The sequence below is a fragment of the Taudactylus pleione genome, unplaced genomic scaffold (assembly GCF_031769625.1).
Source record: "Taudactylus pleione unplaced genomic scaffold, aTauple2 ptg000129l, whole genome shotgun sequence".
Taxonomy (NCBI): Eukaryota; Metazoa; Chordata; class Amphibia; order Anura; family Myobatrachidae; genus Taudactylus; species Taudactylus pleione.
This window is the reverse complement of record NW_028284531.1, coordinates 16,717,172-16,732,778: the sequence shown is the minus strand read 5'-3', so window position 1 is coordinate 16,732,778 and position 15,607 is coordinate 16,717,172. Positions and strand designations below refer to the sequence as shown.

The 15,607-nt window shown below is 45.4% G+C and overlaps 1 protein-coding gene across 1 annotated transcript; it reads right to left on the bottom strand.

Annotated features, from left to right (window-relative positions):
• Positions 1-6,867: 6,867 nt before the first annotated feature.
• Positions 6,868-12,263, bottom strand: HYPK (huntingtin interacting protein K). The gene is made up of 4 exons (XM_088473010.1): positions 12,043-12,263; positions 11,345-11,400; positions 10,218-10,269; positions 6,868-7,392 (listed from the first exon to the last, which is right to left on the bottom strand). Exons 1-4 carry the CDS (start codon positions 12,232-12,234, stop codon positions 7,297-7,299), a joined length of 396 nt encoding a protein of 131 aa, XP_088329136.1. The 5' UTR covers positions 12,235-12,263; the 3' UTR covers positions 6,868-7,296.
• Positions 12,264-15,607: the final 3,344 nt, after the last annotated feature.

Here is a 15,607-nt window from a genome sequence, read left to right as displayed (position 1 = left end):
TGTGCAACCCGGGTTATCCGACCTTGGTCATGCCTAAAATGAGCTGATTGGTGGTTGTGGAGCATTCACCTCCCACTTTTTATGACCTCACAGGTTTAGCAGGGCAGACCTGAGTTCAGTGTGAACAGGGCTGACCTGGGAGTAACCCAGATCAAAGGTGCAGTGTAATACCTCTTTTCCACCAAAAACCCAGGTCCGACCTGGGTTTTTGGACATGGTTCCAACCCTTGTCAGACCCATTTACACTGCACCTTTGATCTGGGTTACTCCCAGGTCAGCCCTGTTCACACTGAACTCAGGTCTGCCCTGCTAAACCTGTGATGTCATAAAAAGTGGGAGGTGAATGCTCCACAACCACCAATCCTCTCATTTTAGGCATGATCCAGATCAGATAACCTGGGTTGCACCGTTTACACTGCACCATTACCTGGGTCCATCCTGGGTCCAACCCTGGTAGCTACCTGGGTTGGATTGCAGGGTCACTTGACCCAGGTTATTTTTCAGAGACCCTTTTACACTGAGCTGCGACCCGGGTAGACCCAGCAAAAACCCAGGTTTTTGCTCTGGTGTAAAAGGGGTATAAATGGGTCTGACCAGGGTTGGAACCATGTCCAAAAACCCAGGTCGGACCTGGGTTTTTGGTGGAAAAGAGGTATTAGTGACCAGACAATGCAAAGCCAGATGGTGCCAATGAACGATGTATAGGGTAGTCTGTACACACTGCATGATCAGGTGAATGACCGCCCGATAATAGAATTTTTTGGTCAACTTACTGTTGAATCCATGTCTCTTAAGCAGGCTGGGGAACACTGGACAATGGGATTGTAGGTTGGGGCTGGCACTTAATGAAACTGTAGCTTTAAATCCTAAGCTCCTCCCCCCTGCAATCCCCCAATTCAAGTACTTCTTTAAGAGAGTCCAGAAAGGTGTAGCAAGAACCCAGTGAAACTGTTTAGAACCACCGAACAAACCAGTAGGCAAAGGGCAGTCAAGAACCACAAACCTTGCACGACTGAGCATGAGTGAGGGATCACAGTGTTCCCAGCCTGTTTAAGAAAAAGGATTCAACAGTGTTGACCAAAAATCCTATTTTCTTTTGCAGCGAGGCTGGGGACCACTAGACAATGGGACATTCAAAAGTCACCCCCAGAGGAGGGAACGCTCAGGCTGCCTGGCTGTAGAACTGTACGCCCAAAAGTGGGTGCCGCAGGAGACAAAAACCCTGGAGCATAAAAATGAGCAAACGTGCGGACAGGGGACCAGATGACCACATGGTGGACCAGTGCTGCTGAAGTCCCGCGTTGTGCTGCCTATAAGATCGCCACCGCCATAGCGGAAGGCGCTGACACCTGGTCTGGTGGCGGTCACCCCGCACCAGAATATGCATGAGTAATGTCCGAGCAGATCCAACACCCAAGGGTCTGCTGAGTAGACGGCCAGCCATGTTCCTACCCGTCATAAAGAACCTGCAGAGAACAGTGCGGTGTACCAAAGAAGACATGTCCAAGGAAATCTGCGGAGCTCAGCCCAACTAGCAGAGCCAGATCATCCCAGTCCTGGGAATTCGTCAAAGGAGGAAGAACCGGATGGACAAAATCCAAAACCAGTGTCGGCTGGAATCGTAAAACCTGTACGAAAAACCGCACAATCTTCATGGAAGACTAGCAAACCCTAAATACAGAACTATGTAGAGGGAAGGCAATAACCATAAGCAAGACCAACTTCCAAGCAACTAACTGAAGATCTATTGAACGCAACAACTCCAATGGAGCTGGCGTATGAGCCGATAAGACCATATTAAGATTCCACTGCTCCAACTGCGGATGAAATGGTGGTTAAATACGCAGCACACCTTGTAAAAACAGCTTGGACCCTTCAAAGAAGAGCCAAGCACCGCTGGAAGAAAAAATGACAGGGCCAAAGCCTGTCACGTCACAAAACAAAGTCGACAACTGGCCTCCAAACCCTCCAGAAGGAAGGCCAAGAAATGTGAGAGGTACAGTTTCTAAACCCGGAGGTAAACGCGAGATGGAAACTGTTTCCGGGCTTGCAGCCTAGTACGGACCCTGATAGAGAAAGACCTGCAGCTTTCTCACTCTCAGGCACAGAAGGCCCGGCCTGAAAACCAACAAAGGAAGTGCCCTGGTAGAAATGAGCCTAGATGCAGCACGTCTGGACCAACTGGAAGACGCCACCCCGGGCCTACCAACCTCGGGAGAACATCCCCGTACCATGACCAGCGTAGCCAGCCTGGAGCCACTAGGATTACCCTCACTCGGGAAGCCTTAATGCCGCTGGAGACCTGAGGGAACAGTGAAAACACATGCCCTGGATAAAAAAATTCCACGGAACAGGCAAGGCAGCCACTTGTGGAAGCCAGCGGATACCCGGATCCCATACAAAACTGTGGTGCTTCGCAAACGTGCCGAAAGGCCATGAGATCCCCACGCGGAAAGCCTCACTTCCGAACGGCAGGAAGACCACTGCCCTGGGAGAAACTGCTGAGGAAGTCCATTGTCCAATGTCCCACTACCAGTATGGCCGCCACTGAGAGAGACGGAACAAAGGTCTCCACCCCGGAAAGACTTTGGCCTTGCCTCAGCGCACTTTTGCCTGCCGGAAGACATACCTATGCCATCACTGGGTCGTTGTCAGACTGGCCAGCGAGGGAGGACAGACCCCCCAATAGAGCCAGAATGATGGCTTGGAGTTCAAACCCATCGAACAGCCGAGCCATTGTGGACGGTGACCCAAGGCCCCAGAACCGAAATGATATTTTACGGCACCTCAGCCCAGGAGACTCACGGCTGTGACCGTAATGAGCCAATCCGGAAGGACCACGGAGTGAACCTGGAGAACGGAAATCCTTCTCCAATGGACAGTGACAGGTGCTGTCAGACAGAATGTGTACTGAGACGATTGAGATGTCGAGCAACCATGTCAAGTTTGGAGAGAGTTACCCCCTAAGACTCCTGTGAGTCCACTGAATGGTCTCTAAGTGGAGACCAACTTGCCAAACAACCAAATGTTCCACAAGGTCGATGGACGTGGCATCAACCAAACCTTTGACCAAGATTGGTAAGGTCCGTTCGCTGTCCTCCCCAAGAAAAACACAGCTGGAGAGAGGTGTCGGAGGACACCCCCAGAACTGAAGGCGCAGACAAGGGACCTTGCAAAAGTCGGGAAACAGCACTCATACAGAAGTAGTTGCAACAAGCGATGTAGGAAGGTCCGTAACGATGAAGCCGAGGTATCCTTTACAAGCAGAACTTCCAAAGAGGGCAGAATTGTGATATATTCTTTGCGCACTATGAGCGGCAGCACCGACCGTATTGTGTTGCTAACACACAGAGCCAGGGCTCCAGAGAATAGTAGGGCCTGGAATAGACAGGGGGCTGAGTCGATTACCAACTGAAGAGGTATAACAACCTGCCCAAAACAGAAGACATGCGTTCCAGACGTCTAGCGAGGAGGTGTTGGCCTCCGCGTTGTGGATACCTGATCAGAGGAAGTTCCTGGGAACTGAACTACCCACCCCCTGGTGCTGAAGGCACGTAGAAACAAGAGTGGCCAGAATGAGCAGTGCAGCCTTTGACCTAGGAAGGAGATAGAACCCCAGTTTCCTTACCTGCAGTGAAACTGGGGCAAGAACATGCCAGCTGAGAGGAGTGGCATGATAGCACGGCCCAATGTCACCGACCCTTCCTGGGGAAGAGTGATGTGAAAAATCAATAAACATTGACTAGGTGGTAGACCTCCTACTACTTGCAAGCGAACTGGGCAGAGAGAGAGACGCACAGTTAGGCCCTAGGCTGCCTTGGAGCCGTGTCCCCAGAGGGGGTTACTAAAAATTGCCACAGGAAATCGAACCCTTTTTGGAGAAGAATCGGCTTGTGTGAGAATGACCTTCTTAGGACACCCCACCGCAAAGGGGGAGCGAAAACATGGAAACGCTGAAGCCGCCGGCAGAGAAGTGCTTACCCAGCCAGTGGGGATTATCCAATTTTGGCTAAGAAAACGCTCTTACCAAACAGAAGATAGAGTAAGGAACACTCAGGTAATGAATGCGCATGAGAAGAGCAGAGCCAAAGGGCCCTTGAAGCCGAACCATCCGTAGCTGAAACCCGGAAGCTGCCCTCTGCCCCAGCTTGCATGGCCTCCCACCCAGAGCCTGCCTCGAATGTCCAGCCAATTCAGCAGGGAATCCCTGGGCGAATCACTGTGAAGCCCCTCAACTAACACATCAGCAGAAGTGACCATAGCTCGTGCCACCCATGTTGAGGTTCACCAATGCTGGATAACGACCCTAGAAGCCATCAAAACAGACTGGAGACAACCCTCCAAGGTCTAGCTAGCGGATCCCTATCGGACGTTGAGCGTGTGGTGATCTAAACCGTGGGAGGTGCTTCCACTTGGATACTTAGGGACAATTCAATTAGCCACGAAAAGCATATCTGCGAAAAGTGAGATGTTTTCGCCTCATTTGCGTGTTTTGGCAAAGTTTTCACCTGCTTACTCAATGCGCGCACCCGCTTTTCACCCTATTCAATTGTAAAACAGGCGAAAATGCATATGGGCGAATGCAGCGAATAGCGGAACCAGCGAAAGGTGTTTTTTTTGGGGGGGAAATCAGTCTGTACCCCCCAATAAAGCCTAACTCACCGCAGTAATCAATATAGAAGTGTATTATTAGCCATAATATAACTAGGGATCTTATTTTGAGTCAAAGGGCTGTTTTATACATATTTGCATAAGTGTGGAAAATTATATTAAGTAATGTCTTTTATGAAAATAATTGCTGTAGTTAAATTGGGGGTACATGTAAATGGATACTAGTATATTTTGGAGTTTGTAAAGTGCAGAATAAATAAATCTTAAAAATACACCTGCTGCAACCTCCTGCAATGCTAAAAACACCTGTCCCATCCTTACAGGACCCCAAAATATCTGTCCCAGTACTTGAGCCCCATTTTCCAACACTTTTTACATTTTTGCCCCAAAAATGACATGTCTTTTTGGGGTGAAATAAGTTAATTTTAATTTTTTTACCTAGTCATTCTGGGGGGGGTGTCCAAAGGGTTCTGAACCAAGTTTCCCCCCCCCCCCCCATTTTTACCCCAAAATATGGATTTTGTACTTTTCCTGCCTTTTGTTGGAGAAACTTTTCTGCCCGTTTTTGCCTATGGAGTATTCGCCTAGGCGAAAACGTCCTGGTATTGAATAGGGCGATACTTCAGAAACAGGCGAAAATCATGCATCGGCGAAAACTTGGGTTTGCAAGGGGGAGAAGTTTAGGATTTAAAACCTACAATCCCATTGTCCAGTGTACCCCCAGCCTTGCTGCAAGAGAAATATCGTTCACCGGCACCATTGACCTTGCTGCCGTCGGCAGCCGGGTCGCTCCATGGAACAACCCAGATGAACGACCCAAGGAAACACGCATAGTGGGTACACACTAGATGATATGCCCGATCCACGGGATCGGATGACATATCATCTGATTTGTACCCATCTTAGTTCTGGTTTATGCTACAGATGGATCTGCCACCACCCTGGATCATTTCCTGTAACAAATCTCTGAATCATTACAGCTTGTTTCATGTAACATGTCTTTACTAAGACTGGGGGAGTAGACATACTAAGCCTTGGAGAGAAAGTACCAACCAATCAGCTCCTAACTCATTTTTGAAGCACAGCCTGTAAAGTGACAGGAGCTGATTGGTTGGTACTTTCTCTCTCTCCAAGGTTTAGTACATCTCCCCCTGGAAGTGTTACTTCTGTCAGGAGTTGGAGGCACTAGCCAACCATCTGTTGAATTTTTTCTTTTAAGCAGGTGAGAGCTTGATTGAACATTGCATCAGTGTACTGTAACCAAAGCTCAGGATTGGCTCGTCTTGCTTCAGAATGAATGTCTTACCATTATATTTTCTCTAAAAAGTCAAGCCCGGGTTGACTAATGCTGGGTACATACTGGCCGATACATCTGCCGTTCGCTTGAATGGACAATATATCATAGGCGCGTCAGTGAGTGTGTACCAGTGATATATCTGAGAACATCGTCGTTCACAGGCATACCGCGTCAGCTGTGCAGCACAGCCGATGGCCAATATATATCGGCACATTGTGCTGTGTGTACGGCCGATCAGCCGACCGCCCGTACACTGGCTGCAGAGGCCGCCGGTGACTGACAACACAACCGCTGGCACATGTAAATGCCTGCCCAGTTGTGGTGTTAGGCACGACACATCAGGCCGGCAATTGGTAAGTGCATCCAAATGTCAGATAGGACGGCATATCGGCTGGATGGCCGATCCGTCGTCCTAGTGTGAGCTTTAGTAACTGTCGGTGCAGTGTGACAGATGATCCTCCGACTAACTGCTCTTCCGTTGGAGCTCTGCCTGTCCCCTACAGGTACATAGCCTGTTACTTCAGATTAGTGCAGTTTTAGGCACTGGAAGACATCCTGAGCGAACTTGCTTAAACCTAGAAACTACATGCAGCATTTTTAGTGCATATTTATTTCATACACATTTAGGTGTGAATAGACAATGGCGGTTTTTATAAGGATCAGTCATTCCTGCAACACGCCTGACTTATACAGGTGCTTCATAAGAATGGTATTGCTAGCAACAATGATGAAAGCAAACAGGCCAGTTACAATAAGGCAATCTTAGTGCTACAAGTTACTACAAATGGATAATGGCATGGAAATTGATCACTTTATGCTGTAGGCAGTTCAAACTCACAAAATACAATTAAATACACTATATGTGCAATTTATTTAATTTTTTTTAAGAAGTCATGTTGGCTCCATTTTCAATACATAGTAATGTAGAAAAGTCAGTTTAAAAGATATTGCTGAACAAGTAGAGGTCACCAATTCCTTTTATTTTGGCATTATTAAAATGTATCTTTCTTACTTCTGTTTGAACAACATTTGATTACACACAAGTCTTTTTTACATTTACTTTTGTTCAAAATATATTATGACAGCATACGAGTGAAAAAAAAACATCATCATGTCCCAGTGTCACTTACATATGTCCATTTGTTGAACCAAACTGAATGTGTTATAAACCATTATGATCTAAGGCAACCGTAGGTGCAGCTGCTGCTGTGGGACTACAAGTCTAAGCATGTCCTCCCAGGGAATGATGGGACTTTTATTTCCACAATAGCTAGATAGAAAGCCACATTGCCCACCTCTGTATAATGAACAGGCCCCTTGATTGATGGTTCTGACTGTTGCTCCAATTATCGCTGTAGGTCTCTTAAGGAAGATAATAAACCTGATGCTCAATTAGTAAGAGCGATGAGAGCTGCCACTACATTTCCCATATGTTCTCGCAAACTGCGTTCTGCTGCTGAGCGCGGGATTTCCATTTCATTCATCTGCATTGGAAAGAAAATAAAAATAAAAAAAACTCAGATAGGAGCACAAAACCTGTTGCTACCAGAAACCCACATCACCCAAACTATCATAGGACACATGATGCTTGATACTCACAGATCATTATATTATTAGGAGATAAATGTTATAACAGTTGTAAACGTAATTCTTTATATATATATATATATTTTTTTTTTAAAGTATGAAAATAAAAAGGCATTGACAGATTGGTTACAAGTAGCTATAGCTACTTGTAACCAAACAATAGCTAGTATTAGGGCAAAATAACTCCAAAAGAAACTAAGAATACCATGAAACACATAAGAAAATTAAATTAATAAAATATAAATGGGGTATTTTCAGACCTTAAAAATCATATGTTGCCTCCTAGTGCTACACTCATTGGGCGGAAGCTGTGTTGTGGGCCCCAATATAGCTGCCCGAATGCAGCATATGAGCTTGTTCTTTAGGCTCTCTCATTGACCTAGGGCCAGATTCAGAGATGGTTGGTAATGCAGCCGCACTTGCAGCAGTTTTCTCAATAGCTAATCTCAGCCTTCCCTGTCTGCTATACATGCAATGGAGTGTACAGGCATTTAGACACCCACTTTCAGGCTTCATGGTTTGTGCATTTGCGATAGAGATTGTAAACACTCTACATTTGCGGTAGCCTAGGGTCTACTCAAGTCCAACTAAACATGGATTAGTTATTGGGAATGCAGCAGCACTCCCAGACACACCCATGACACTGCCATAACACGCCCATGCAATGGACCATTTTCGCGATCACTTTAGGTTAACTCAAGTCTCCACCCGGGTACACCCAGGGATCGCAAACCCCTTCACAAGTGTCATCGATGTCGTAAGCAATTGCAAGCGCCATATTATTATAATTTATTTATATGGTGCCACAAGTGTTCCGCAGCGCCTTACAAAGTACATAAACAAATAGGTGACCAGTGACTTACAGTACAATACAATACACTGCAGGACAAGGACATGGCTAATATACATTGCTACATTAGCGGCCATAACACCCAGATAAGCAGCAGAGCATAAGCAACCAAGTGTTAGGTGCCCTAGTGGGGAGTAAGAAGTAGATGAAAGTAAAGGGAAGCACAAGAGGGTAGAGGGCCCTGCTCATGAGAGCTTACATTCTAAAGAGGAGGGGCAGACAAACAGGTGTGACACAGATGGGGCAGACAGGGAGGAAGGAGCACGTAGCAGCAAGTTAGTATGAGACTTGGCACTTGGGTTCGCTTTTGCACAGCAATGTATTCCTGGACTTTTCGCGAATGCGCAGTACCAAAATATCTCTCAACTATGTAAACATTGGCACTGAATCCATCTCTGAATCGAACCCTTAGTGTGTTTATCCAAATTCACTACTCCTTCAGGCAACATGCAAATAACACTAAAGGGTTGATTCAATTAGGGGCGATGCAGGCAATTTAGTGTTCTTCTCTGCGGTACATTCAGAAGCCCCTAAATTGGGTATTTGAGGGGCATATGTATCAAAGCTTGATGTGAGATAAAAATGTGAAATATGTATCACTAACCAATCAGCTCCAAACTATCATTTCTCAAACACAGCCTGCAAAATGTAAGTTAGAAGTCGATTGAGAGATACATCACCAACCAATTAATTTGATCTCACATCAAGCTATGATACATACGGGGATGCAAACGTAAATGCATAATTTAGGCCAAATTCAGCTCTATTTAGAGTGCTGTTGCTGGAGTTCCAAAGGAGTTGGAAGAATCCGCCGCTAACTGAACTGACCCCTAAGACAGCGAACATGGAAGGAAATAGGAGAAAATGAAAATAATCCTACAAATATTTACAGAGTAAAAAAACAACATTGTTTTGGGTGGTGTTTGCCAAAATATGATGACATTAAATAAAAATTAAATAAAAAGCCAGAAAAACATTGATTGCATGAATTGAGAACAGTGATCAAAAGCACCACGGTGCGTTTCACATAGACCTCGCACAGATAAGCGCAATTCTGTATTTAATAATAACTTACCAAACACCACCTAATTTTCATTTTCTATTTTCATGGTGAAATGTACTATTTCATTATATTGAAGAATTTAGATACATTTAGATTGTAAACTCTCACAAGCAGGGCCCTCTTCGCTCATGTGCTTTCCCTTCCCCCACTTATTCCATCATCTCCTCCCCACTGCCAACAACAGCATCAAACCTTTGGGTTTTGGCTGTCCCGCTGCTCACTTGGATATTATGGCTGCTGCAATGTGTATAAACCTTGTACGTGTCCTGCAATGTTCTGTATTGTAAGTCAATTTTTCTTGTTTTGTTCATATGGTTTCTGGTTTTGTACTCTGTAAGATGCTGCGGACCCCTGTGGGGGGTGTAGTCTGGAAGCCGACGGTCTAAATGTCGACCACCGGATTCCAGACTCTCTAATCCCGGCGTGGTACTAATGACAGGCGTCAAAAAACGGAGGGTAAGGTTTAGGGCTCTCGGGGGGACTTAGGGTTAGGCACCACCGAACCCCCCTTCCCCCCCTCCCGGGGGGTTAGGCTAGGAGAAGGGGGGGGGTTAGACACCCCTCCAGGGGACTTACGTTTAGGCAGGGGAAGGGGGGGGGGATTAGGTTTAGGCACTTGGGGGGAAGGTTAGGGTTAGGCACCCCTAAGGGAAGGTTAGGGGGTAGAATTAGGTTAGCGATACTTACCTTAGGGATCTTCACCCTTGCCGGGCTGCCGCTGCCGGGATTTGAACCGCCGGCCATTACTGCTTAAGATTTTTAAAATCCCATTAAATGATGCCAATTACTAAAAACAAATACACACTCACAATAAGCTCCACGTCTTCCTTCTTGATGGTAACTTTTGCAAGTTCCTTTTCTCTGAAATAGTAAGAATGTCACTTATTAAATATATTACATTAGGCTTTGGCAACCTGAGGCACTCTGGTGGGACTTGTAGTTATAGAGCGGAATCCACAGGTTGTCTGCCTCTTGAAAAGATATTTATATAAAACAGGTTATATTATATAGATTAATTTCTTATCTAATCTGTTTAAGGGGCCATCCCATGTGACGGAATGGGACAAATGGATAAATTTAAAATAAAGTCCCATTACATGAATAAGGGTGAAAAATGAATCTAGAACTTTCTTTCTTTTATCATAAATTATTTAAAGCTTAACGTTGATTCTAGTAAAATAAGAGTACAAAAAAGAAAAAGTTAGTGATAGTTGCAGAAAAGAATTATAATGTACTTATGACAAAATGGGACTCAGACAAAATGCTAAATCCTTCTGCGGTAACAGAACATTAAACGTCTGTGAAATTAAACCGGGGTGGGTGTGCAGGGTAAGCAGACCCAATGGTTTAATAATATATTAATTAAATATTTGTGCATTTGTTCTTTGTACAAAAACAATTGTTTTGGTGATGGAGTGGGACATCCAGTGTGACAGAAAGGGACAGGTGCATTTTCATTGTCTAATGTAGCATGTCAGAGAGATAGGACTTTATCTTCCTGAAACATCAGATTCTATATGTAGCCATAAAAATAATAAAGGCTTTTTGTTTGACTTGCAGCTGCCAGTGTTTATCATTCTTCATAGTTGTCAGCAGAATAAAACCAATTCAAAGTTACTTTGTATCAGTGTGCATTTGTATTTTTATTATGAATAATTAAAGCTTTGATGTTTAAAATCAAATATTGAACATAGACAGCAACTCATTGCTGCTATCCAACAACAATATCATTATGAAAAATTGTATACTTGTTTAGCATTACCAGCAAAAGGCAAATTTGCCAACACAACGGAGTCAGATTTTCTAAAATAACTGTGCCAAACATGGTGATTTCAAAAAGATAACTTCTAAGTGACCCAGAACCCTCAGATTTGATAAAGGATCTTTTTTTTCTATAAGAAGAAATGTAGGTGTCAAAATAAGTGATGAAACTCACCTTTCTTGTTTAGCTTTCTGTTCTCTTGACCGTCTGTCACCAATAACGGACATAGCCTAACGGGTGAAAAAAAAAACAGACCAAAAAAAGAAACAACTTAATTAGAGAGTGTGAGCTTATCAGTAATGTGTTGTACTTATGATAAAGCTATAAACCTAGAATCAATGATAAATTATTAACAGAATTGTGGTCCTGACACAGTATACTGTACTGCCACACCAGGTTGTCCATTTCGGACATCAATTCTGCTCCTAAAATCCTCCTCAATTGACAGCTGTGAGCCGGCGCTGAGTGTGGGGATCTGTTTGCAGGGACCCCTTATACATTCATATACATTATGAAATTGCAGGTACATGTGTGCGCCGTGGACGTTAGTTCTAACATGCACATAAACGTGATGGCATAATGAAAATCAGGGTCCAATATATATATATATATATATATATATATTTTTTTTTTTTTTTTTTTTTTTTTTTTATTACACACACACATATATTTAGTACATACATACACACATCATATTTAGACCGGCCCACAGGAAAGTCTACTCTCCTCTGAGGCCACCCTAGCCCTACATCTTACCTAGCACAGTGACCATGCTCCCTGGCACCAGCTGTTCATGATACCGGGACATATAGTGTCAGTCACCCATTACTCCCTCCAGCCACCCCCCCGGCTCATTCCCAGGCTCCTCTTACCGTCTCCAGGTTAGAGCTCTGGATCTCCTTCTCCTCCGCATAGTCCGTCACCCTCTCCAGATCCGCCGCCCCGCTGTCATGTTTCCGGGGCTTATCTGCCGGCCGCTCGCTGCAGTTCTCCTCCGTCTCCAGCTCCAGCTCCACATCCCCTTCCGCGGCCATGTTTCCTATCTGTACCGACTCTAGCTGCATGGATACTTACATCCGGCAGCCAGCGCTGCCTTGTGTCATCATGGGGAAGTAACACAGCGGCCATTTTGGAGTCTGGCAATATGGTGCTTCTTCTATGAGTTAAAAAATAAATACAAAATCTCTTAGAGATTGTATTTTACAGATGCCGAACACCATGTGATAAATGCCTCCTTCTGCTCAACATTTATTTTACATTTGCAGCCATCAGATCTGAATTATTAATTGATGCTAAAGGCATTTTAAAGAGCATTTAAAGGCAATACTTGACAAGTAAATATGGCTGCATATAACCATGACTCCCAACATGACCCATTCCAGGAGGGACGAAAGGGTCAAGGCGGAAACCAATAATCAACATTCTTGATCTTTTCCATAGGGATGGAGTGGGTGTATGGGAGCAAAAACCATTTGAAGATGGCGAATGTTCCCGCAGTCAAGCTTCGAAAACATTGTATTTTCGGAGCTTGATGAATTTCTGTCCCCATACTAGTGTATGGAGACAGCGGGAACATCGTAAGTGAAAGGTAAGCAGGAGATGTTCCCGATCCGATGGAAGTACTTTTTCCAGTTAATTGTGGTTATTTAATAGTTGCCAACCTTTGGATGCAGCTTTCTGATGCCTGGCTGCTCTTTTTCAGCTGTGGACACCTGGAAGTGACTCAGCTAGTGTGCGCATACGTGAAGCCCTCACTACTTTTATCAGGGGCAGATTGGCCCTAGACTTCACCGGGACATTCCCCGGTGGGCCGGACCATGTTGGGGCCACTGAAATCTTTATTTTTTCTGTTTTTTTTTTAGACTGTGTCCCGGCCAGCGCTGATTGGGAGGCGGGCAAGCTTCAGCTCATATTCACTGAGCTGGAGAGAGGCCTAGCCTCCAATCAGTTCAGCAGCCTCTGTTCAGATGGCTGCCTGGAGACTGATGGCTCGGCACAGAGCCGTAACTAGACTTTTTGGTGCCCTGTGCCAGAAAGAGCATTGGCGCCCCCCTCATTTTTCAAAGAGACATAATGCACCCAAAAAAGGTGAATGGCCTCATGGGGAAGGGCCAGGGAAGAGATAGGGGAGGACAGGAGATGCTGGGGATGAAATAATAGGAAGCTACAAGCAAGAATGATAATAAACAGAAATTTGACAAGCCCAAACAGCGCCCCCTGGCCTGTGGTGCCCTGTGCGATGGCACCGGCCGCACTACCCTAGCTACGTCCCTGGCCCGGCAGTCCCACCCCACAGGGCCGCCCCGCACTGCCACTCAACTGTCAATCCGGCTCCTGGACCTCAACTCCTGCCTCCCAGATCCCATCGGCAGCCGGAGCTGAGGTGCTGCTGTTGGCGGTTATGGACTCTATTCCAGGGAGTGTGCTTGGGCCAGCCTTGCTTGGTATGGAACATCAACAACCACAGGTAAGTGCTCCCATCCCTGTGTCTCCCCCCTTCTTCAGCCCAGTGTCCCTCAAACCCCCACCATTTCACTGACCTACTTACATTTTTCCCTGCCATAAACTTCTGTTACTATGTGTTATCTGGTTGAACCACTATTGCATGATGATGACGTTGGCTTTATTCCTAGGCAATCAGGCGACTTCAGGACCGTGTGATCTCCTGCATAGTGAATAGTGACTACCGACACTGCCTGTCCAGGAAGGATCAATTTCTTCAGAGGTTCCCCCATTGCAGAGAAACTACAATATAGGTAAAGTATAGTTTTATTTAGTACACACAAAAAATAGTATAGATTTTATTTTATCTTTTTCTTAGACATTTCCCCCCCCCGGGTCTAGGCCCGTCCCTGCAAGTAGTGACACACTTGCATAATAGGCAGCATACTGACGTCTGTCATAGCAAGCAGAGTGGCCCGCGGAGGATCTCTTCACATCGCAAGATGAGACCATTCTTGTCTTGTGAGACAGAGCTCCCCTTGCGGTGTGGAGGAGGTTGGGAAGCCCCCTCTCACCCACTGAATAGCTACTGTGCACAAGCGCAGGGTGTCTATTCACTGGAGAGAGAGAGAGACTGAGCGCTCCTAGAGCGCTGGGCATGCCCCAAGTGTGATGAAAACAAGGGGAGTGGCTTGCTGCCACTGTATTTCACATGACATGCCCCTTCTCATATGGACACGCCCCTTCTTTGGGGGGGCGCGCAACAATCCCAGGATTGCTCTCTCAGTTAGGCGATGTGGGCCACTTTCTCAAAAAATTTTCTGGATCACTTTGGTTTCCCAGTCCGCCCCTGACTTCTACATTATATTATGAATGGGAGGCTTGTGATGCGGTTGTAATCTGATTTAATTAATAATAATACATTAATTAATTATGAATTAAATCAAATCACGAGTGCCCCTTCCTTCAAGTAATACTGATTATTGGCTCCGGATTAGACTGGAGAACTAGTGCATTGAGGATGAGGAGGCACATATGAAAGGATCCCATCATTTTTCAATGAAATACTGGTCACCAATTTGATCTGAAGTTTCTAGCAAGTAAAGTCACTTCGGTCTTCCCTTTGGGTCCAAACTTAAAAAGATTCCTGTAACTATGGGTCTGATTCAGAGGTGGATGTAGTGTTATTGTTTGCACAGTTGAGCGATTATTTTCTACTGCGCATGTCAGTAGAGAAACCCCTTTGACGCATGCGTACCACCAACTGTACGCAGAGACCCCTGTCGCTTGCAATAGAGCTGGTGGCGGACAGCCATGGCATTTCCTGGGAGGTGGCTTGAAGTGAAAGCAAATAAAGCCCGTCTTGTGGGCGTGTTATGGGAGACGTGTTAGTGACCGCGGCTGAGTTCTCTAACGCAGAGCCGCAACCACAGAGGTCATGATTAGAGACAGTTCAGAAGGAGACACTGCTCCAGTAAGAGGGCATCATAAGTGTCGATGGTGCGCTGATGGTGGCGTGTCTGAGTAGATTTCCACTTTTCACAGGCATTTAAAGTGGGCATCTCAGAGCTTGCCTGGTCAAGCCAAACAGGTGCCCGATTCAATACACATTGTCCCTACTGTTAGCTTTAGTGCTTATGGGAAAAAGTCCCTCAGCACTGAAGTCTTAGCCCAGGAAAATTGAGGTTGTTAGGAAATAATTGTAAAAAACTACATGCCGCCAGACGCTATATGTCCCAGTGATGTTGGGTGACTTGCACTTTAATGGAGATGGATTTGTAGTTTGTCAGTGTTCTTACATCCAGTGATCCTTATGTCACTTCATGGCTGATGGCTGTATTCTTAGCCTGGCTAAATTAAGCCTTAATAAGCTTATCTACATCTCTAACACTGCTCTGTACACGCTCAGCACCTTTCAGTGCAGGAAATCAGTTTGAATCAATCAAATACACAGATTAACCATATTGGTATAATTTTTCTTTCATCTGCATCTTG

Coding starts and splice junctions, on each gene's coding strand:
- HYPK (XM_088473010.1), bottom strand. CDS start 12,234: ATGCAGCTAGAGTCGGTACAGATAGGAAACATGGCCGCGGAAGGGGAT. Junction 11,401..12,042: donor AGAGCTCTAACCTGGAGACG/GTAAGAGGAGCC, acceptor TTCACCCGTTAG/GCTATGTCCGTTATTGGTGA. Junction 7,393..10,217: donor AGGAAGACGTGGAGCTTATT/GTGAGTGTGTAT, acceptor TTTCCAATGCAG/ATGAATGAAATGGAAATCCC.